Source organism: Pinus tabuliformis, chromosome 8, assembly GCF_031772625.1.
Source record: "Pinus tabuliformis cultivar Carrire ecotype Pingquan chromosome 8, CPIR1, whole genome shotgun sequence".
In the NCBI taxonomy this organism is placed as follows: domain Eukaryota; kingdom Viridiplantae; phylum Streptophyta; class Pinopsida; order Pinales; family Pinaceae; genus Pinus; species Pinus tabuliformis.
In genome coordinates, this window is record NC_142294.1 from 424,131,272 (window position 1) to 424,157,160 (window position 25,889).

General features: G+C 36.2%; 1 protein-coding gene across 1 annotated transcript; it reads right to left on the reverse strand.

Annotated features, from left to right (window-relative positions):
- Positions 1-2,161: 2,161 nt before the first annotated feature.
- LOC149235860 (uncharacterized) lies at positions 2,162-21,608 on the reverse strand. Its single transcript, XM_089461472.1, has 2 exons — positions 21,591-21,608; positions 2,162-3,360 (listed from the first exon to the last, which is right to left on the reverse strand). Exon 2 carries the CDS (start codon positions 3,156-3,158, stop codon positions 2,505-2,507), a length of 654 nt encoding a protein of 217 aa, XP_089317598.1. The 5' UTR covers positions 3,159-3,360; positions 21,591-21,608; the 3' UTR covers positions 2,162-2,504.
- Positions 21,609-25,889: the final 4,281 nt, after the last annotated feature.

The following is a 25,889-nucleotide window of genomic DNA, read 5'->3' on the forward strand; positions in this document are numbered from 1 at the left end:
GTCCAGGGAGTCTAGCCAAATGGTATTTCAATCGCGTAACCCCTCCTGTCATTCTAGTCCCACACAATTTGCATGATAGATATGCCCGATTTGTCCCACCATCAGGCTCCTCATACTCCCAAAAAGGGTCCAAGGCTTTTGGCATATTTGTAGTGAGTTAATTCAAACGTAGGGCACCAAAAAAACAAAAAAAAAATGGAATTAATGATTAAAATTACTCCACCCATACACAAAAATTAATAAGTAATAACCACCTCATTTTACAGAATAATTTTTTTGCTACATTATTTGCAATGTGAATTCAATGAAAAATGACAATAAAAAGGTGCATTTGAAAGTTAAAAAAAAGAAATGGAGTTTGTTGTCCAAATATGGAAAAAACCCTTGACTTAGCTCATGGGCATGAAAATCATAGCAAATGGATAAAAATAAAAATAAAATGTTGGTAGGCAAAGAGGCAAGCAAGAATAACCCTAAATCTATGAAAAAAATCATTAACATAGAGGTTTTTAAAAACATACATGTTAATGGAAGAAATGAATATTGTCTCACTGTTCTTCAATCTTTGATCAACAAAAAATTCGTAGTTGGTGGTGATATTGGCTCTTTGATCCTCAATTCCTCCTTGACAACAACCACAACGCTCTCCCCTTCCTTCACCAACACTCATAAAACAAAAAGAAAATGAGCAAAAAAAAAATGCTAATTCCCTTTTCTAGCTGCGGCCCAGCCAGTAGGGCAATATTTCATATCGTTGCGCGATATTTTCACGAGATATCGGCGATATCTCGGAAATATTGCGATAGTTTCGGGGAGCAAAAATATCACGATATTTTATTGGCAATATTTTGGCTCCCCGAAAATATCGCAATATTTTTGAATATCGGCGATATATCGCCAATATTGTCAACACTGGGTTTTTTAATTTAAAATGTCCTCCTTTGTTCGTAAGTTAGCCATTTTGTTATGAATAAAATATATATAAATATAAACAATAATGATAATTGTAATAATGATTAATTAATTAGTGATTAGTATAAAAGAGGCATTTCTCTAAGGACATGACCATTTATGAAAGAGTACCTCCCTAGGTATATATACGGGACCCTTAGTTGTAATCAAATAATCTCATATCTTCTATACATTTCTTATATAAATATATTATTGTCCTATCATGGATATTTATATATTTCAGATCTTCTGAGTAATCTGCTATGTTTATGAACTTTGTTTATTAACACATTTCTTTATCTCAAGTGCTGATCCAAAAAAAGATAAGGCGTAATATTTTTTTATCTTAAATGCTGATCCAAAATAAGATAAGGCGTGACATCTCTTTATCTTAAATGCTGATCCAAAAAAGATAAGGCGCACAACAAAGATGTATTTCCAGAATTAAAATATGGTACAGATTCCATGAATTAGGAACTATATTCTAGGAAACTATTCCATGAGGGTTAGTTGTTTTATTCTAGGGTAGAGATTAGGGTTTCAGGGTTTCATCTCTAATTTAGGTGCACCTTTGGGATGGGTTAATTTTGATAACCCTGGGGTTCTCTTAGTTTATAAAAGAAATGCAGGGTAGAAGCATCAGATTCACTCAGGTTTTAATAGTTTTGCAGACATACAGAGAGTTTTGAGCTATTGATCTGTAATTTGTTCTTTTCACCACAATTTTAATTTAGGTGCACCTCCGGGATGGGTTAATTTTGATAGCCCTGGGCTTCTCTTAGTTTATAAAAGAAATGCAGGGTAGAAGCATCAGATTCACTCACTTTTTTTAATAGTTTTGCAGACATACAGAGAGTTTTGAGCTATTGATCTGTAATTTGTTCTTTTCACCACAATTTTAATCACCGAGTGTAGATGAATTCATTGCTTATTTGGGGTACAAGGGTACCCACCAAATATTTTTGTCAATCTTATATGAGATTCACTTCTAATTGTGCTGGGTCATTGGCACATATCTTCAACATGCTCACGCCCCTCAAGTTTTAATGCCAATAATTTAATGTGCATTGGAAAATTCCACTGTATTGTGAAAGAGGTACGCAGGATCTCTATAGAAATTGCAAGCATCTAATCATAACAAACAAGAAAAATGGATAGACATAGTTAATAGACCACTCAAGCGTCCATTTAATGTGAAGAGCACTTTCAAGAAGTGTAAAAATCAGATACGATGCAGCATTATTTTATAGAAAGTTATTATAACACAGACATCTAATTTTTCTTAAATTAAATGGTTTTACAACGCCCAGCTTCAGTCAACAGAAAATATTTTATAGAAAATTATTATAGCACAGACATCTAAATTTTTCTTAAATTAAGTGGTTTTACAACGCCCAGCTTCAGTCCACGGACAAAAGGGGAATCACTGAAGAGATCATCGGCAACTATATACAGCATTAATCAGATGGTACATGTATGACTGTATATGACTTATGGATATTCATTCTCTAACCCAAAAAGGATGAACAGAAATGGGCACTAGGACTGGCAGGTTAGAACCGAACCAGTTCAAGTGCAGAAATTCCATATCGCCCCAACTCTACTTCCAACCAGTCTCTTTCCTTCACCCAATCACTTGGGGACTTGGCCTTCAGTTGAGAATTATATCCAAGAAATTTGTCCTCACGGTAAGCCCCATTAGATGCAGCCACATGCTCTCGTTTACTCCTATGTTTTTTCTTAACCTTGCTTCTCTCAATGGTGTTCAAATTTTCACCAGCGTTTTCAACCTCCAAAAATTTACTGTTCTTGCTGCCACTTTCTGTAAAACTGTGCTCCAAGTGTGGATCTTTTCCAATTTTCCTTCCCTTTCTCTTTTCCCTGTTCTCTGCTTTCACAAGCCTCTTGTGTTCCTTGCGCAATGCTTTCTTTTCTCCCCTATCCAAAGCATGTTCTGTATTCACTAATGTTTGTATAGGTATATCCTGAGAAGGTTCATCTGACCCATGCAGAAACATTTCACTCTTACTTATTTCAGTCAAAACCATTGCATTATACGTGTCTTCTGCAAGTGTCTCATCCTCTGAACAATCATTGGCAGTGTCTGCACTGCTTCCATCAACTTCATCCCACACTTCAAAACTCGAGTTACTGCAACCTGTGTCAACAACATTTGAAATGTTTTGTTCTTCCTTGTGTCTGTCCATAGAAAGATCTCTTCCTTCAAATTGCACTAGTCTCGCATGAGCAAGCTTCTCAACATCCAACCTTAGGAAAAAGTACACACAGAATTTCTTGATTTGCACCTTCTTAAATGGTAAACTGTGTAGGTCTTCATCATCCAGAAGATAACGAGCTCTTGCCTCTAATTCAGTAACGAGTGCATATTTAGGTTTCGTATATTCACACCTGCAATCCATACTTCTTATGTCAGCACTAAAACCATTGATTCTATAATTCTTTCTATGAAAACCCATGTGTTGCACATATCAAAACGTGATCAAAACCATTCATTCGAGAATGAATGCACAAAATGATGAAAAAGTTTTTAACAAAAAATAATTGAGATAATATACAGCAAGATGCAATGTTCAAATTAATTCAATTGTCTTTAACATTAAAACTTTGTCGATTGGGTTTAACTCAGGAGGTTGGAAGGAAGATTGTTATTCTCCCCACCAAGCTTCAGTTCCTGCAAATTACATGATGAGCTTATATTGAGTATATTGTTGTAATGGCTTCAACCTTCTTGTTAAATGGAATTGAGCCCTAAAAAATATATTAGCCTTATCTAAGGGTTGGAGTGTAGGGTGCTTTGTTACATAGCGAAAAATTAATTTCAAAAAATTCCAGGAAAGATAGATGATTAAAATATTTGAGATAATGTATAGTTGATATAGTATTTTCAGATAAAGCTGACCACTTGGAAAAGTTCTATCTCAAAATATTCCTAAAACAAAGTAGCAGACACAATCCAATGCAATAATAGAACACGTTAGTTCTCAGGTTAATCTAGTATTCACAGTCCAAATTCATTCCGACTAATAAAATTTGTCAAAAACACAAATGAAGATTGTATAAGAAAGGAATCGAAGTATAAAGACGTGAGAACAAACATTCCTGATAGATTGCTATGAGATTTGACAATCCTCTCAAACTTAACCACAGGATTTTCCCTAAACTAGCATTTAGGGTTACATGGCCACAAAAAGGTTTCAAACTTAACCACAGGATTTTCCATAACCTAGCATTTAGGGTTACATGGCCACAAAAATTCTTGCCCTTCTGTATAAGGCAAAAATCTAATATCCAATGTCCATGCCTCTCACTTTCCCAACAACTTACAGGACCAACAAATATGTTAAGACTCCAAATTTTAAGGTACAGATCTTTTGCAATCATATTTCAGGTCTATTACGGTTTCTGAATGCCTAATTCACTGTTTATAGAAGCTACTTACAAATTTCCAAGATGTGGGATTATCATCATGCACAAAAGAATAAAAGGGAATCAAATCATGAAAGCAGTCAAATACAGCCTATTTATAAAACTTCACCGTACAATGACTTTCTGCATGTGATAAAGACACATAAAACTGTATTTTCCATACCACGCAGTATGATATGGTCAACATATCATTGACCATATCATATTATATCCACATTGTACAGTACGGACATAAAATATGCCGTGCAATACTAAATTGGGGTAAGGAACTGAAAATAATCATTAAAACACTAAAAATCATCATTAAAATCATAACAAACCCCTAAAAATTGTATTTGTAAGATGTATACTACTATATCTAGGCCATATTGGATATTTTCAGATACCTATTTTTTTATATTTTATCATAATCATATTTGTATATCTGCCATCTGGTTACTGGTAACTATGAAGTACAGTTTTGTACAATACAAAAAGTAAATTTTTGGCATCAACAGGCAGTAAAAAGCTGGCCTAGATAATTACAACATATTTATAGCTAAAAGCAGAAACATAATGTGTGAAGCTCAATCACCTAAACGTAAATGTTTTTATAGTAATAAAAGCCTTACTAGTAACTCCTTATTTTTCTTGTCCCTAAAATAGATGATTGCTCCAAACCAAGGATCAGATTCTCATAGAAGAAAGAGTAGAAATCATATCTCACGTGGTATTTAAAGAATTGATGTACATACTGCTGATATTGTATCCAACCATGTTTCCTAATCCAGGAGTAAGTCCCCTAGGTCCCAATTACACACAAGACTTCCTAATATGCTTACAAATATTTCTAAGCACACTACACATCTCTGCAGATAGATACGACATCTTTGTGGAAGCTCACACAAAGCTGTACTAGGAAAATTAACAGATCCACGTAATAATTATAGGCATTCTAACCTTATCACCAATAAATGCCTCTCTCTTCAGGGTGATGTTTCCAGCCACAAGGGGGTGTCCCTAAGATTTACTGCATAGAAATTTGCATGTAAGCTGAAAGGAAATCAGCACACCAAGCTGCCCTCAGCTGCCCAAAAACACACGAGAATAGGGTAAAAACTATAAATTGAATTGAAAATAATGGGAATAGTTTCTTTAATTAAATTTCAGCAGCAAGATGGAAAGAATGGGGAAGAATGTGCACCTTGAATGATAGACAGATTCAAAAGAAATGCATGAAAGGGAATGTGCCTCGAGTGAGAGAAATTCAAAATAAGTCCACAAGGATAATGATAATAACCCTGCTGCGTGATTGCTCTTAGGAAATAACCGTAACCTTGAAAACGCTGGGGAAAAGCAAAGCAAATCTATCTGATATATTAATATGGATATGTAAAATGGAAATGTACAATAGATACAATACATAAGGGGCTGCCCAGTCAATCTCTAGCAAGCAGTAGTAGAAGTGCTGTCAAGTCTGAAAGGACGGAAGAAAAATGGAAAAATAGCTCCTTGAACTTGCAAGAAGAATCCAATCCATAAAAATAATGGCCTCCAACTCTGTTATGAATAAAATATATATATATATATATATAATTTAAATAAAAATAATAATAACAATCTTAATAATGATTAATTAATGATTAATATAGAAAGGCATGTCTCTAAGGACATGATCATTCATGAAGGGGCACCTGCCTAGGTATATAAGTGGGCCCTCATTTATGACAAACACGCCCTCATTTATAACAATCTCATCATCACATTCTCATTCATACATTTTATATATATATATATATATATTCATTCTCAATGGACATATTCTCTAGAAGACCTAAAGGAAGAAATGAAGAATATATATACATAAGTCATGTCATATGGTTGCAGATATTATGAATGAATGCTCTACTTCGAGAACATGATCAAAATAAAGGATCTCCTCCTTTGGAAGGATGTTGGAAGGCATGGTTCACACATTGACTAAATGAAATCAACATAATATGTCCTCATATGGAATATGAGGTGGTTGATAAAACTGGAGGAACTATGTTTGGAAGTTCCTGGGGAAGAACTATGTGAATAAAGAAAGGAAGAGATCATGAAAAATGCAACTATGGAGAAGGCTATCAACATCCAAAGATTAAAAGATTTGACTATGATATCTTCATGGAAAAGATATGAAGATATTGATGGAGTTAGAAAGAAAAAAAAAAGACCCTTGACATTGCATATATTTTTGGAGATGTGTCAATATGTATACAGGATGTTGATGCAAACCAAGAAATGTCATGATGAAAGACCATCACAAAGGTAATTTTGATTTAATGTTCATTTTTCTATTTTTGAACAATATCTGGATGGGCTTATGCAGGGCTGCCAAGGGAAGAGTTGTGGATGTCTTCTACAATTGATACTCATGTGGCAGATGAAAGGTCCTTAAGGAAACATGACATGAAGAAGGCAACAAGGCATAAAGGAAGGCCAGATATGGACTAATGGATCACTTTCTGATGAAAAGAAGGATGACATGACTGACATGATTAATGAAAGTGATGGATGGTTTGTGCCCTACAAAGAAGTCCCAAAAGATGTAGGCTTCATATTAAAGAAGAAGTTCATGACATCGAAAGAGGAAGTCCTACAAGCAGCTAGTTGTCCCATGATCTCCACCTAAAGAGCTGCTAGAAGCAAGTCCCTGGTCAAGAGGGAGCTTGGTCAAGTCCCTGATTAAGAGGGAGCTTGGATACATTCCTTTTATAGGAATGGGTACATTCCTCAATGGAATGGGTATATCCTCCCTAGTTGAGAGGGAGAGATAGACACATCATTCTTGTCTTCACTTGGGAAGATAGAATGGAGGATTGGGTAAGCATCTGGCATCTGATACTCTTTGAGGATGTGGTAGGGCATCCAAGATAAGAGTAGTCGTAGAGGACTGATATTCTTTTAAGACTATAACACAAAGTACAAAGGTTAGATCAAAGGCTTTATTGCAAGTGGCCTATACTGCAGATATCATTCCTACACATAGATAAGAATAGTCCTGGTGGAACATACTCTGAGAGAACCCGAGAAGGATATGTTCTGAAAGAGACAATGATGAAGGTGTCTATAAATCATTGGTCTCGCCAACATTGTGCTCTGATCTTGTGGAGAGATAGAGTTGTTATTCAGGGCCTTGCTATGTGACAATGTTGGATGTTATGATGCTAAACAGATGGGTTACCAATCAGCGTCTTCTTATGAGAATTCTTCAGATTGAGAATGTCCAAGTACCTTGTATAGATTATGAATACCTCCCTAGTTAAGAGGGAGTGTAATCATGATTTTATCTAATTGATGTAAAGAAGAAATAAAATTATTTTGTAATGCTTAAGTCATGGGTTTCATGCTTAAGGAATTTTATAGATGAAGCTCTCATTGTGAGCTATTAGGTTTGGTCATCAAGTCATAAAAATTCAATGCCATGCATTGAAGGCCCATTTGGGCATGCTACATATTGTAAAAAAAGAGAATTTATTTGAGTCATTAACTCTCCAGACCTTGTCACAAGTACTCCTTCAAGTCAGCCCTCAAAAGGAGATGGAGATCATTCTAGAAGAGCATGTCAGCCTACTCACTTGCACAAGTCAGCTTAGTTCATGGGCAGATCGCTATATATAGTGAGGACTCGACCTCACTTGAGACACCACTCGATCAAGCATCTAAAATACAACAAGAAGTGAGAGAAAAAGAGTAATAGGAGTCTCTTATCCAGCGGAGAAAGAAGAAACCGAAGTATTTTTGGCATTGTTTTTGGGTTATTCTCCTTGCATGTGTGACAGGAATTAGGGTTTTTCATTAGGGTTTCTGTAGTAGGGTTACAACAGCCATTGAAGAAGCCTAGAAGAAGGTCACTAAACCATTGTTCTTGCTAGTCGAGGTCACAAGGAGAAGCCCTCAAGTCAAGCGAAGAAGGAAAATATCATCAAGCTCCATCAATCAGCGCACACGTGAAATTGCAGAAGTTTCAGTCGGGCCAAGAATTGCAGGACTGTGAAAGAATGTCGAATTTCAGAGTAGCCAAAATTAGCAGTGCTAGAAGTCAGTTTGACCAGTGTTGACTTGGGTAAGAAGGAGAAGCAGTGAAAAAGGGTCTTGTGACTTGGTCTTGGAGAAGTTTATAAGTCAAGGGTCTTGGTCTTGGAATTCGTCACTTGAAGTTTCTATAAGAAGAAGAATTCGTTTGGGTTTTCCTCTCAAGTTGGAGAGGTTTTGGCCCTGGTTGATCACCTACATTTTGTGTCTCTTGTCTCATGCTTATTTATGATTTGGTAGTTGTTTGATGATAGAAAAAATTAACATAATCAAGAGAAATAAAGAAGCTAATAAAAGACTAAAAAATTGCATCACAAGCAATTATCATTTAAGAGAAATCACCAAATCCCTATGCCCTAGATTTCTCAACACACCTACCTTGGTATCTAAGCAGACCCTCATTTGTAACAATCTCATCATCATATATATATATATATATATATATATATATATATATCCTCAGTGGACATCTTCATATTCCAAGTGTTCTAGAATATTTAACTAGTATGTGTACTATTATGAACATAATTTATGTAAAAGTAATAAGTATAGATAATAAATAATAATCATAATAATATGTAATTAAATAATAATTAGTTAAACAAAGAAGCATGTCTCTACAAACACGACTCTTTGTGAAAAAGTATTTCCTAGCTATATATACAGGACCCTTACTCCCAATTGTATCATCATTCTTATTCATACATTTAATATATATTCTTGTATCTCAATGGAAATCTACATATTCCAAGTCTTTTGGAGTATTTGACGTGAAGAACAAACTTTGGTTGTTCCATTGGTATCAGAGTTGTCCTCTAAACACTCACCGTTGAAGAGAACCAATTTGATCTGACCTTTGGCCATTAATCATTCATCAACCTTGTTTTCGTCACAATTGAAGCATTTCGCTACATAAAGTTGGAGTTTCTCTGTTTCACCAGTTTCGTCATTCAGGGGTTTGGCCATTAAACCAGAAAAAGAAAAAATAGTCAAAAAAAAAAGAAAAAGAAAAAGTACATATAAAGATTAAAAATATATATATATTTAAAGAAAAAAATCATATAAAAATATACTATTAAAATATATATATATAATATATATATATATATATATATATATATATTCCGATGTAAATTTTGAAGGAGAACATTCATATATATAAAAAAGTTCTACATTATTGATAAAAATGCATGATAAAGTTAAAAAAGAATCTTTCCAAATATCTTTAAAACTATACGTAAGAGAAGGAAGAGTAGATAATATTATCTTGATTCTTCATTAAGTAGTTTACAAGCTCGTGGTTTTAGCAACCCATAATTGCCCATGGTATTTTCAAGGTAAAAGAAAAACAAAAGGAATACAAAAACTCTTTATGTGAATGGTAAGTTTTACTTTTTCCGTAGAGAAAATTAACTGAGTCAAAGGCACATAAGTGGACATATACTCTTTATGTGAATGGTAAGTTTTACTTTTTACATAGAGAAAATTAACTGAGTCAAAAGCAAATAAGTGGACATATATTTTATATTATACCCCAAAGAGGTGAATAGCCATGTTTCACTAGGGTTGTAACTTTTCAAAAAGAAAACAAAAAGATTATAAATAAAAGATATATAAAGAGAAGTATTATATTATAAAGGGGTATTTTAAAGAAAAGTTCAAGTCATAAAATTATTGAAAATATATATAAGTACAAAGTGGGTATTATTATAAAAGGTTACTTGAAAGATCCATATATTAAAGTTTATAAAGGGTTAAATCTAGAACTATAAAGAGACATAAGGATAACAAGTTATAACAAAGGAAGAGTACTTTTTAAAAGCATTATAATAAATATAAGGTGCAGTTTATTTAAATAGTGGAGCTATATTAACTTTTTTTTTAAGTGGGAAAAAATATATAATTGAGGAAAATAAAAGTTAAAGGAATTTATAAAGGTGTTCAAGTTTATCAAATAAAAGGGCACTTATTTTAAAGAAGTCCATTTTTGAAGAAAAAAGTGAATGGAACCTAATTCGAAAATGATGAAGGAAAGACAATTTTTCTATAAGGGTGTTCTAATCACACATTACAAGTTAATTACATTAAGATGGACTAAACAAGGGAAAAAAGTTAATATCGTTATTAGTACAAGCAACGATGAAAATTACATAAATATTAATCTGGCGAATCGACTGCTAATTTTAGATGCCAATGTAGGCAAAACAATAGATCTTTTTGGAAAAAGAATATGAAATTAATGATTTACAAATAACAGTGGATCATTACAAGTACATATCCCAATTTTGTGTTGTAAAAAAGTATGACACAGAGGTTGACAGAATTCTTGGTAGACCTTGGTTTAGAAAATTGGGTGCATGAATGTTAAACATAGAGAAAAAAAAATTGATGTTTTCTTATAAGGGAAAGATGATCACATTTCGAGACATGACAATGAAGTCAGAATCAATAAAGCCTTCATCAGTATACTTTAAGGATATTTCGGAATTAATGTTTCAAAGTAATAAAAAAACTATACCAAAGAAGCAGAAAGAGCTTGAAGAAGTCATCTCCAGTAAAGACAACAAAATTTCGCGCTTCAGAGAACACAATGAAAAACTAATCGAACAAGTCAAGAAAGCTAATGCCATAGAGAAGGAACTTAAGAAGCACTTGTTGGAACAAGAAGAAGAAAAATTACATTTAAAGAACCTTAATCAAACATTATTAGAACAAATCAAAAGTTTGAAAGATGATGAGGCTACTAAGAATAAAATCAACAATCCAGAACGCGAAGAGGTTTTACGTCTATGGAATCATAACCAAAACCTCCTTACACAAATAAAGAAGCTTAAACGTGACAAGACGTCACTTAATGACAAGTTAGAACAACTTCAAGAAGTAGTATATAAGTCTCCATTTGTTTCAGTCCAAGTAGAAGAAAATGGAACGAATACCAATCCAGTGAATACCACAACTCAAAAAGAAGACACATCAATTAAAGGAAAAACACACTCAGATGTTGAGACGAAGGAGATTCCAAGTGAAGATTTTTTAGCCAACTCGACGACATCGGGACCTGAAGTAAATCAGAATCTAGCCACACACATGATAAGGGAAATCAAAAGAACTCTTCATCTACATCCAAATCACAAGAATAGACATCTCAATCAATCTACGAATTTGTATCACTCATAACATAAACAAAAAACGTATGTTCCAAAGAATATTGAAGTGCGCACAGCTCAATCTAGTGATAACAATTCATCACAAATTTCCAGTAATCAAAATATTTCACAAAAGATTAATTTAGGATGGTCAAATCCTTCCTTCGTGCGACAATTTTATATGTCACTCCAAGGATCATATCAACTTGTATCGACAAAGATGACTGTCCCGAGACGAGAAGACATTCGTAGCAGAAAAAGAGATCAAGTCCTTTCATCAACAAGCTTTGAGGACAAAGCTTTTTGAAGGGGAAGGCAATGTTATGAACATAATTTATGTAAAAGTAATAAGTATAGATAATAAATAATAATCATAATAATATGTAATTAAATAATAATTAGTTAAACAAAGAGGCATGTCTCTACAGACATGACTCTTCGTGAAAGGGTACTTCCTGGCTATATATACAGGACCCTTACTCCCAATTGTATCACCATTCTTATTCATACATTTAATATATATTCTTGTATCTCAATGGAGATCTACATATTCCTAGTCTTCTCAAGTATTTGATGTGAAGAACGAACTTTGTTTGTTCCATGTACAAACTTTGTTCAATCCTCTAGCTGCCCAACTGCTACACAGAGCCAGTCTGATTCGACCTTTGGCCATCAACCCTTCGTCAACCTTGTTGTCGTGCAATTGAAGTGTTTCGCTATACATAGTTTGGAGCTTCTCCATTTTATAGGTTTCATCGGGCCTACAGTGGTTCCTAGAGACAACCCCTGGGTTGAGATTAAGGGCCAGTGCCTAGGACATCTTAGAGTCTCTAGTAGATAATAAAAATTCATTCAAGAGTTCTTAAATTATGAAAGAATTTGAAACTGGTTCAATATTGATACTCAGAAACTAGACATGTTACCCACATTGATTGTATTCAATAGTAGTAACATTCAGTCATGGTGGCCTACACACAAGTAGTGGAGCTTTCTTAATTGTCGTTGTAAAGGTGAGTGAAGAAATAAAGAAAGAAGTCTAGTGCAAAGGGCTAATCAATAGAATCTTGTGCATCTAACTTCAACAGAGTAATGTATAGACAAAGAGAATGAGATTAGAAACCATGGAGCAATTTAAGGCTTTCAATCTTACATTTACAGGTACCATCTGCCATAACATGACATAGATAAATCTGACATACAAGATTTATTTCCAACAGCTACAATTACATGATTTCTAAGAGGAAAGAAACATATATGAAAATGATACACAGAGAGAAGAACACATACTCCACATAATAATGTTTGGAATCACCATGTTCTTCTTCATTAGGCTTTTAGAACAACATACATGTCTTTTTCTTAGAAGCTAGCCAAATTTGCAGATAGTGGTCTCTTGAATAGAAAATTGAACCCTTCAAATGAGTTCCCTCATCCCTCTTATAGGGAGATTTCTAACAAAAAAACAGTTACAAAAATATTTTCCAGTGTGACAGTCAGCTAAACTGATTAATTTTGCCAGTCTGTCGAATACCTAATTGCTCTAATCATTTCCTAACAACTTGATAGCTTCTTCAAAATAACATATATACAAAATGGCCAAAACGGCAGAGATATGCTATGATTTTCAAATCAAGAGAAATCCTCATTGTCGGCTCGCTTAATCCTTAGAAGTGGGCTTGGGCTCCACCACCTTGATTCGCGGTGGGTTGACTAGCTGGTCACACCTTTGCCATAAAACTAGGTCTAGTATGGGAGTGTGAATAAGGGTACTGTAGGCCATCCTCAGGTTTGTGAGCTCCGTGTAATTCGACTTGTCGATGAACAAGGTCTTCACTAACCACAATAGCTAGAAGTCCCTTTGCAAATAGTTTACTATGGTACTTCCCTAGAGAATGACAGTTTTCTCGCGTGATGCGTCCACCTTGCTCTTGGCCTCAACTAGCAATTGTTCATATTGCTCCCAAGGTAGTAGTTTCCCCTGGAAATCCCAACAACTGGGTAGGCCTGCTCTGGTCCTTTGGTCAAAATTAGAATTGAAGGTTGCAACTGCCCTTGCCAACTCACTCACGCATGCTTCAGCCCTATCCCTTGCTTCTTTCTTTTGAATCACTTTGGCGATTTCCATGATCACGCTGGTCCTGTCAATGATGTCTATCGCCCTTAATTCATCAGCTGATTTTTCATTAAGGAGTTTGATACATCTCTCAACAATACTTGCCTTCTTAGCATTCTCCTCTTTGGCTGACAGGACAGAGAACTCGATGGTTTTTACCGCAACCTTCTGCTCTGCAATCAATTTTAGATGTTCCTAAAGTTTTTTCATCTCTGAGGTGATGTCTTCCCATATATATGTCTGGCTTCAACAAGGGCCATATTGCCTTTGAGCGCTTTGATCTCAGCTTGTGCTGCCTGGTATTTGTTGTTAATTTGATCTCCAATTTGTTGAGTTTCTTTCTTTTGACAAATAAATTCCAATGACTCAAATACAATTATGAAGACCGACACTAGTTACATTCTTCAACACTCCCTCTTAACTAGGGAGGTATTCATAATTACAAATATATAGAGATACATGGAAGATCTCCAAAATGAACTACGAAGAGTTCTAGCACAATCAGTGTTGCAGATTAGAAACCTAAACAGGTTATTCTATCCGGGTGGTATTGAAATATGTAACTAGATTCGGTCTTCATAATGCCATATGTAATTGTGATTTTATGTACTTAATGAAAAGAAAAAAATAAATTTATTATGTGTTCTTGAGGCATTGGTTTCATGCTCAAGGAAAATTTATTTTTAAGTCAAGCACCCATTGTGTGCTTCTAGTTTGTCATAAAGTCAATTGAGTCATTTTCATGTATTGAAAAACCATTTGGGCATGTTACATATTGTAAAGAAAAATTTATCGAGTCAAAATAGAGTTAAAAGACCCTCCAAGACTTCATCATGGCACAAAGATCAAGTCGGCCTACATGAAGGGACAAGTCAGCGTCAAGATAGCAATTTGTACCACTCACAAGCCTATAAATAAGAAGGAATTCGACCTCATTTGGACACTCACTCAAGCAAGATCGATCTCCTCAAGATAGAAGCTGAAAAAAGGACAAAGAAGAGGAAAAAGATCAAAATCAAAGTTTTTGGGCCTCTCTCTCTCTCCTTTTCGTTAGGGTTTCTACTATTACTAGGCAAGACGAAGTTATGAAGTTGCATCGAAGCTACAAGGTCAAAGTTGTGAAGCTGCTGCAAGGTCAAAGTTGTGAAGCTACTAGGTCGAAGCTCCTGAATCTACATCAAGGTCGAAGTTGCAGAAATTGTTGTTGGGGTCGAAGTTGTTGGAGAAGTTGTTGGAAGGTCGAAGTTTGTTGTTGAAAGTTGTTCAAGACGGAAAGTTGACTTGGTCTTGGAAGGTCTTGGAGGGTCTTGGTCAAGGGTCATAGGTCTTTGAATTCGTCAATTGAAGTTCTATATGAAGAGAAGAATTCTAGTGGGTTTTCCTCTCAGTTGGAGAAGTTTTGGCCCTAGTTGATCGCCTATATCTTTTGTCTTATTGTCTCATTGTTCTTTATGATTTGGTAGTTGTTTGATGATAGAGAACACTAATAATAATAAAGGAAAGAAGAAGTTAATCAAGTAAAGTAAAAATGCATCACAAGCAATTATCAAAGAAGAGAAATCACCTACACTTGTTGCCCCCTAGATTTCTCAACATGGTATCAGAGCTAAGGTGACTACATCAAAGAAGGACAACACAAAGAAGGATACTCAAGGGTTGAAGCATAAAGAGATCATCTTGGAAACATCAAGAGCATCAATCATCAAGAAGGACCATTCATATTAAGGATCATCACATCTCAAAGATAAAAGGATCAAAGTAATTTTGGGTCTATTTTCAAGTATTCTTGTTCACACGTGCGAGGAGATTAGGGCTCATTTGTTGCAATAGAAGGTTAATTATTGTAGTCACCTAATGAGGTGGAAACCAAGTAGAAGACAAACCATCTTGCAAGCCGGGTTGCAAAAGAAGAAGCCTTTATCCAAGCAAAGAAAAGAGAAGCATAAAGTCTTTGTCTTTCTCCCATGCGTGCAGAAACTAGGGTTTCTGCATTGATAAAAAAATTGCAGTGAAATTGCAAGGGTCGAATAAGAAGCTGCAATTACTAGAAGACAAATTTCACTATGGTTGTCATGAATATGGGCACTACAAGAGAGATTGTCCAAGAAGGACAACAACAAAAGAGGAAGGGTAGAATTTGACTATAAAGAAAGGGAAGCTCATCAAGGAGAAGGCATGGTAATCATCATCAGGGAACCAAGATGATCTCTCTCTCTTTGAAAGATCACTTTTGAAGGAAGACATCTTCATCAAGAAGACATCTTCTACTGTCAACACCATCATCAAAACCAAGAAGGCATCAAGTTGAAGCTATTGTCATCAAAGAGTATCTTCACGTGACAAGTAAGTATTTTTATATCTATATTTGAATATGTAAAAATGACTTCATATTGCAAGGAGAGCAACAAATTGGTTGGGTTGTCAAACTTTCTTGCATGGAAGAAGAGGATAGGTTTGATCCTCATAGAAAATGAAGTCGTTGGTCATGTTAAGGGTTTAATTGTCGAACTGCCAAAAGAAGAAGCTCAAGCTCTACAAGATGAAGATATCAAAAGAAGAAGGAATAACCTCATACTTTATGAGGGTGTCAGAAATAAGAGACCAACTCCAAGAGTTGGGAGAAATAATGTCTGACAAGGAAATGACTACCATAGTGCTCAATGCACTACCAAAGGAATGGGGCAACTTCACATCATGCATCTATGAGAAGAAAGAAGCTACTCCATTCAATGAACTATGGTTATTGCGCAAAATTGAAGAAACTAGGCTAAAAGGCAAAAATCGATGTAGAATCAAGCGAGCAAGCTCAAGCATTTGCTGCCATGACAGGAAGAAAAGGAAAGTTTGGGAAGCTTGGTCCTCAAAAAAAGAAGAACATGTCAAAGGTTCAATGCTATGGTTGTCATGAATATGGGCACTACAAGAGAGATTGTCCAAAGCTCAAGAAGGACAACAACAAAAGAGGAAGGGAAGAAGCCCATATCACTAAAGAAGTGGAAGAAGTTGAAAAGAAGAAATCCAAGGAGGAAGTAAAAGATCTCTACTATGATTGAGATAAGTCTTCCCCACCTAGTTCTTTTCAAGTTTATGTTTGAAGTTTTTTGTTGTAAAGTATAACTATCATGGTAGGAATCATTAGAAGCATGATAGGATGCATCATGTTAGGAGATGGCATCATAGAAGCATATGATTGAAAGCAAGAGCACGTGACATCATCATAAAGAAGCACTAAAGATAGCTGAAATAGAAGCCTATGGTTGTCACCTCTAGAAGGATGTAACTCTTAGTAACCTCATTAGAAGCATAAGTAGCACTTATGGGAAAAAGAAAGTCATCTACTATAGAGCTCATCGTATATCATTCAAAAGGAAGCATTTGCAGTATGAGGATGATCAAGATCCTCCATTGGAATCTTCATCGGAAGGTTCACCTATTGGAAGAAGCAAGTGTCTCGCCGAGAATTCCACCTTGTATGAGATTCATGGAATGATGGTATGATGTCAAAAGAAGTGAAGCAAGTCAAGGTGATTGAAGTTCTTTCAATCAAGGAAGTTGTTAAAGGAAGTCTAGATGACCGAAAGGAAGAAAATGAGGTATGTATGCTTGTATTTGCTAAAATTAAGTCATGTCATATAGTTGCAGATAACATGGATGAATGCTCTACCTCAAGAGCATGATCAAAAGAAAGGATCTCCTCCTTTGAAAGGATGCATGAAGGCATGATTCACACATTGACTAGATGAAATCAACATAATATGTCCTCATATGAAATATGAGGTGGTTGACAAAGTTGAAGGAACTATGATTGGAAGTTCCTGGGATGAAATGTGTGAATAAAGAAAGGAAGAGATCATGAATAATGCAACTATGAAGAAGGAAATCAACATCCAAGGACTAGAAGATTTGACTATGATATCTCCATGGGAAAGATATGACAATCCTGATAAAGTCTGAAAAAGAAAGAGACCCTTGACGTTGTATATCTCTTTGGAGATGTGTCAATATATATGCAAGATACTGATGCAAACAAGGAGACGTCGTGATGAAATACCATCACAAAGGTATTTTTTATTTAATGTTCATTTTCTATTTTTGAATAATATTGGATGGGCTAATGCAGGGCTACCAAAGGAAGAGTTGTAGATGTCATCTACAACTGACACTCATGTGGTAGGATGAAAGATATTTAAGGAAACATGATGCAAAGAAGGTAGCAAGGCATGAAGGAAAGGCCAGATATGGACTAATGGATCACTTTCCAATGAAAGAAAGGATGACATGACTGACATGATTCATGAATGAAAGTGATGGATGGTCGATGCCCTACGAAGAAATCCCAAAAGGATGAAGACTCTTGAATAAAGGAAAAGAAGTTCATGACATCGAAAGGAGGAGCTTTTCAAGCAGCTAGTTGTCCCATGATCTCCACCTAAAGAGCTGTTGGAAGCAAGTCCTTGGTCAAGAGGGAGCTTGGTCAAGTCCCTGATTAAGAGGGAGCTTGGGTACATTCCTTTTATAGGAATGGATACATTCCTTCACTAGAATGGGCATATCCTCCCTAATTGAGAGGGAGAGATAGAAACATCATTCTTGTCTTCACCTGGGAAGATAGAATGGAGGATTGGGTAAGCATCTGGCATCTGATACTCTTTGAGGATGAGGTAGGGCATCCAAGATAAGAGTAGTCGTAGAGGACCGATATTCTTTTGAGGACTAGGAATCCAAGATAAGAATAGTCTTGGTGGAACATACTCTACGAGAACCCGGGTGGGGTATGTTCCGAGAGAGACAATGAAGAGGATGTCTATAAATCATTGGTCTCGCCAACATTGTGCTCTGATCTTGTGGAGAGATAGAGTTGTTAGTCAAGACCTTGCTATGTGATAATGTTGGATGATATGATGCTATACAAATGGGTTACTAATCTGACTCTTCTTATGACAATTCTTCAGATTGAGAATGTCCAAGTACCTTGTATGGATTATGAATACCTCCCTAGTTAAGAGGGAGTGTTGAAATATGTAACTACATTCAGTCTTCATAACGGCATATATAATCGTGATTTTATGTATTGAATGAAAAAAGAAAAATAAATATATTATTTGTGTTCTTGAGGCATGGGTTTCATGCTCAAGGGAATTTTATTTTTAGGTAAAGCACCAATTGAGTGCTTCTACATTTGTCATAAAGTCAATTGACTCATTGTCATGTATTGAAGACCCATTTGGGCATGTTACATATTGTAAGGAAAAATTTATTGAGTCAAAATAGAGTCAAAAGACCCTCCAAGACCTTGTCATGGCACAAAGATCAATTTATCGTACATGAAGGGAAAAGTCGACCTCAAGATAGCAATTTGTACCCCTCATAAGCCTATACATAAGAAGGAATTTGACCTCATTTGGACACTCACTCAAGCAAGTTCGATCTCCTCAAGACAGAAGCTAGAAAAAGGACAAAGACGAGGAAAAAGATCAAGATCAAAGTTTTTGGGCCTCTCTCTCTCTTTTTTTCCTTAGGGCTTCTATTGTTACCAGGCAACACAAAGTTGTGAAGCTGCATCGAAACTGTGAAGCTACAAGGTCGAAGCGGTGAAGCTGCAAAGTCGAAGTTGTGAAGTTGCTAGGTCAAAGCTCCTGAAGCTGCATCAAGGTCAAAGTTGCAAAAATTGTTGTTGGGGTCAAAGTTGTTGCAGAAGTGGCTGGAAGGTTGAAGTTTGTTGCTAGAAGTTGTTCAAGAAGGAAAGTTGACTTAGTCTTGGAGGGTCTTGGTCAAGGGTCATAGGTCTTGGAATTCGTAAATTGAAGTTCTATATGAAGAGAAGAATTCTGGTGTGTTTTCCTCTCAGTTGAAGAGGTTTTGTCACTAGTTGGTTGCCTATATCTTGTGTCCTAATGCCTCATTGTTCTTTATGATTTGGTATATGTTTGATGATAGAGAACACTAATAATCATAAAGGGAAGAAGAAGTTAATCAAGTAAAGTAAAAATGTATCACAAGCAGTTATCAATGAAGAGAAATCACCCACTTGTTGCCCTCTAGATTTTTCAACAAGTGGGACTAAGATGGATTCAAGCTTTCAGTCACTCTAGGTACCATCAGGCTTACTTGCTAACCATCAACCCAGGGATCTAGGTGCATATCCAAGATCGAAGCTCCATGACCAACGCCACCCACCCCCCCCTTTGGCTCTAGACATCAACACATAGGCCAGCGAGATATCCTCCCAAGCATTTGCCATTAGATGCTTCATCTCTCCCTAATAAACTAAACCAGATATATCCATTTGTCCAAGCATGCTTCCAAAGTGTTCAATCTTCTTGTGGAGAGATTTTCCAGTACAAACACAACCCCAATCAATAATAAACCTTCAAATATACATACAAGTAAATACAAACCATCGGGGTCCTCTTTCATTCTGATGTCGCTTATATCATCATGAAGTTATCAAATACATCTTGACGAAAGCTTTCTTCTTTTACTTCTTCAACAACACCAAATACAACCTCATCACTTCTCAAGGCTTTTGATTGCAACTTCATGAATCACGAACATTCATCTGTAGTACTTTCATTCATTCGCTTTTATTCTAACTTCAAGGTATTCATTGTCATAATATGCCCTCCCTCTCAACTAGGAGATATACTCTTTCTAGGCTCCCTCTCAACTTAGGGAGATCAACCACTTACTTTTTCTATAAAATCGGAGAACCTTTCACGGATTCATTCCTTCTTAAGGCATCAAGGTCATCTTGATTATCATCATTCATATAACTTCCTTCATCGTGCTTATTAATATCATACAAGCATCTTCATCATCTTGAAGATTATGTACCTGCAAAACTTTAATAGCAAGTACAACCAAATACAATCATGAAGTTAACTATATCGAAATCATATCATTATAATCATTCAAACCTTTAGACATAAGATCAGCAAAGGTTACATCCCTTTACATAATAGATTTTAACTTCTTGCTAGGGTTTTGTCACAAACCCTAGACTCCATATTTGAGACACAAAGCCTTAGATATTTGTAATTCAATCAAATAACAATCCTACTATACATCTAAGGTTTCAACAATTTTAGACTCTACTAGGGTTTGTTGCAAACCCTAGTTTTTATCATCAAAACAAAATCGTATCGAAAAACAATATCATTATATCCTAGAATATCAATCTCTACTAGGGTTTTGTCATAAACCCTAGATTTCAAAAATTAAAACATGAGCATCATCAATTTGGTTAGCATACTTGCATATATCTAGGATTTTATGTACTAGCATCTCATATCAATATCCATATCTACTAGGTAAACCCAAGACAAACATTAATACATCAAAATTAGGGATACAACAATTTTCTCCAAGTTAAGTTTTGATCGACCATACACCTAGGGCTTCATTCTTAGAATCTTACTTATAAGGGTTTTGTTCACAAACCCTAATTCACCAAACCCTAAAGATATAGGGTTTCAATACATAATTTAGACATTAACAAATAACCCTAAAGGGCTAAGGTTTCTATAATATCAAGACCCTAAACATCAGAAGAATTAGAATTCTAGATCCCATCAACCCTATGTAGACTAGGGATTCATACTCAATATTGACATACCCTTATTAACAAGAGGCTAGAGTTTTATAGTGAACACAAAAAGTTAGGGTTACACAAGAATGATCAAATAATATCATGAGGGTAGATTCAATCTAATGATTAATCACCCTAACAAGAATCTTTGTGATTCAAAACCCTAGACATAATGATGTCAGTAATGTAATGCAAATTTCAAAAGAGAATGAACATACCTTTTACATGAAGAGAACTTTATAACAAAACTTATAGTCTAAGACATACCTTGAGTTGTTTCTTAACAAACCTTGTAGGACATCAATTCTTTGAAGGCTTCCTTTGCAGCATAACTTCTTCCATGCTTCAAGTTTATCCTTTGAAGTCTCCTCCATAACCTTTGTGTATTCTGCAATCTTTTCCTACCAAGGAAAGTACAAAGAAAAGGTTATTAGCATATAACACAAACAGATCTTTGATATGAAAGGGAAATCAAACATAAAAGAGGAACAAGATACTTATCTTTAGTAAAATGGTGAAGGCTCCCTCTTAATCCAATCTTGAGGGATACCTACAACTTATCAAAATAATTCAAAAATGTTCTAACACGACATGTTAGACCTACAAATTCTAAAAATCAAAACATAAGGGAAAACAATACAACACTAAGAAAGGATATGTAAGAGAGGACTTAGTAGTATAAGTCCTTGACTTCCGATTCTTCAGTCTTGTTCTTTTTAGGTGGAACTTCATCGGCAATATTTTCTTGATCCCTATCTCTCTCCTTATTCCTTGGATTCTCCAGACATCGATTTTTGTAGTGACCCATCTTGTGACAATTGTAACATTCAATCTTTGATGGGTCAACTTTCTTCTTCGGTCCCTTGAACTTCTTGAAGGTTCCCTTCTTCTTGTGATGAGCATAATATGCATTCGAGGTGTTTTCTTCTTCATCCTCCTTCATGTTGTTTACTATGATATTCAAGCTTCTTGACTGCATGCATTCCACATTTGTTCAAATGTTGGAGTATCCTTCCAACTGTTAATTCCTGATGCAAAAGCACTCCAAGATATTAATAGTTCTAGAAGACCAGTAATTACGAGCTTTTTTTCTGGTACAACTTCATCCATTCCTTGGAGTTCATCCCTGATTCTATATATCCTTATAAAGTAGGATGATACAATATCTTCTTTCTTCATCTTAATAGTTCTTAATTCATTTTTTCAGGCTTTTTATTTGACCAATGTTCTTGATGGTGAATAATTTGGAGAGAGCCTCATACATTGCTTGAATGGAATATATGTTGGATATGTATGGAATTAGGTTGTCCTTAACTCCATCTACTATTAGGTACATAGCCAAGATTTCGGTTTCACTGAATTTTGCTTTCTCTATTTCACTTGCTTCATCTGTAAGCTGCTTGATTTTTCCTTGAACAAGATCCAAAACTTTGTTCTTTTCAAAAATGAGATCTATCCTCATTTTCCAGGCCCTGTAGTTGGTGGCTCCTTCTAGTTTGTTTTCTCCCTTCATTGAGTTTGACATAGTTCTTGTCAATAGTAGGCTTATCTCCTTATATGTCCTTCTTAATGTCCTTCCTTTGATCTCCTTTTCCTTAATAGATCTTCAACCTGCCTTTTTCCTTCTTCACCTTAGCTCTGATACCATGTTAGAAAATTGCAAAGGCAAAAAGATTTTCTTATGTTGATAATTACTTGTGATATTATTTTGTTCTTATTAGCTTCTTTATGTTCTTCCTTTATCTTTTTCTCATCAAGCAATCATCAAAGCAAAAACATGAAGATCATGGACACCAAATGTAGGCACTTAGCCAGGGCTAAAACCCCTTTATAGGGGAAAACCCAATCAGAACTCTTCCTTCAGTAGATTCAAATTGAGATAGACCAAGACCCTAGACCAAAAAGACCCTCCTCCACCAACTCAACTCTTCCTTGTGATAGATGATCTCTTCCAAAGTTACCAAGAGCCAGCTTCTCAAATGCAACGTCAACCCAAAATTTTGACCCTCATCTTCAGAACGTCAACCCAACTTTATGACTGCAGTTTCGATCTATCAACTTCAATAGCTTCAGCCTAGCAGCTTCACAATTTCTACCTTGATGCAACTTCACAACTTCGATTCAGCTTCGCAGCTTCGACCTTGATGCAACTTCACAAGTTCGATGCAGCTTCACAGCGTCAATACAATTTCCCAACTTCGATGCAGTTTCCCAGCTTCGATGCGGCTTCAGAATTTCATTGCCCAGGAGAGAGAGAGAGACCAAAAAACTTCGATTCCAGCTTCCTTCTTGAACTTCGCACTTTTTCTGCTCCGGGTTATTGCAATTCAAACTTGTGAGAGATGTGCTTCCAAATGAGTAGAGTTAATCCAATATATAGTGAGTTTGTGAGATCGAATTCCCTTGTTGAGGCCAACTTATCCTTTCTTGAATCCGACTCGGTGGAGGAGATCTAATTGACCTATTTTACGATAAATAAATTTCTTTCTTGACAAATAAAGCATTAGACGGGCCTTTCACATTATGACGTGGACAAGGATACTTGACATAAACCCTAGAAGTCTTCAATGCAAACTTTGACCTTAAAACAATTGACCCAAGCATGAAACCCATGTTTAATAAAGTCAATTTCTTCAATAATAAAATTTCTTTTTCTTTCTTTTGACAAATATATTTCATTATAACTCAAATACAATTATGAAGACTGACACTAGTTACATTATTCAACACTTCTCTTTAACAAATGTGGCCATGAGCCAAGATATAAATTCAAGAAAATGGTACAGCCTAGGGGTGACAAGGTAGCACAACCCTGACTCGACGACACGGAAAGGGTCTTCTTTATTCAAATAGTGGCCATAAAAATCAAAACGTAGGTCAGACAAGTTTACAGGACAGAAAGGGTCATAAATTTCCCCTTCAATGTCCATGAAGAGTTCAGTATGGCTCGAGGCTTTTGGTTGTTGTTCTTTAGGGGTTTTTGACGAGGCCTTCTTTAATTTGAGCATCATGAGGAATTATATAGAGACAAAAGAATTGGAAATTACCTGGCAGGCGAAGGAACTTGGAAGCTGAAGGTACTTAGGAGTCCTCACGTTGTGCATCGTCGATCTAAGACAGCTTGGCAAACACAGGTGCTAACAAATAGAATGGATTGTGCATGAGATGTTTTAAATAAAAGAGTTTCAAACTACAATGATCGGTGTGCAGAGCGTAATGGTTAGTTCATGGGGATTTCAGGCGGGAAATAGATCAAGATTGAGCGGGGGGACACATGGCAGAGTTGGGTTGGGTGGAAGACAAGGGAGGAAAGAGGTAAATCAAGTTATTTTCGCACTCGCTTGCCACGCTCGCTTGATAACGGTCCCAATGGCTGACGTGATTGGCGCACTGACCCAACAGGTGGCCGGCCCATTAATCTCCCCGGTGCAGTGCCTATGCAGAGTTGGAGTCAATGGCTCACCCCCCCCGGAATCGATTATAACCGTTGATTTGCGACATTCAAATTCGTTGATTCTGCCTTTCTGGGGGCCAGCGTTGGCTTAACAGCTGCGCTTGTCCACCCATCGGAGCCCCTCTCAAGTGAGAACTTTTTGAGATGGGTAGTAATTCCCTCCTTAAGTATCTACTCGTTAATCATTTATATTGGTGACATGTGGAAAGTCCACTGCCACTTGGCGACTCCTCCACACCAAGAACAATGCTAGTCAATTTGAGCTTGAATCCGGATGCTCTAGTGCCCTATGCCTAGAAGCCTTCGACCTTCCGATGTATACCGTCGGGTTGACGCGATTCTGACGTCAACCGAGCCACGTGTTGACCCATGATTGGTCCAAGTGTCATTCATGTTTGGGTCCTTCAGGTAACTGAAAACTTCGTAACCACCTGCCATGTATCCACCTCCCGGTGAGCAATTGTTGACGTCATCTTTGCTCAATGGTACACTGCAACCTATCTGCCAAGCGAGAAAATCTCTGGCTTCTGACTATGCACAACTCCTCTATAAGTGATGCAATCCTTGGTGCCTCGAGAGTTGACTTAGCAAAGTATTACAATGATCCGAGGCTGCGGGGTTTGAGCCTTCTAGTTCTGTTACGGGCTTTGTCAATCAACAGCCCCCGCTTTGGCAATTGACGAACTTTAGATCTTTGGTTCGTAGAACTATTTATGATTGATTCTATAATAGGAAGCGAGGTTCCAAGTTTTTGACTTTACGAGCTCCACTTTGACCATCCTCCTCTTTCAATCTTAGTAATCACTTCAAGATTTGTTGAAATCATTAGAAAGCTCAACCCGAGTGTTTTCTAATTGAGCGAGCTCAGTATGGCCCTTAAGCTCCTCCATTTCTCTTGAAAACAAGTTTAATATCTGCCATGTTTTGCACCCCATTGCTCCAGGATGTAAAACTTAAGAAAAACAAAAGAAAGGTACAACATTGGCTCCAACTAGGGACAATGTCTTGATTTCCAAGGCACTGAGAACCTGTAGACTAGTAGCCCTTTGTTGGGCCTGGAGTCAAAAATTCAAATAAAGAAATCGCAAAAGAAAGAAACACTTCGGTATTTACAATGGAAATGGATACCCGATT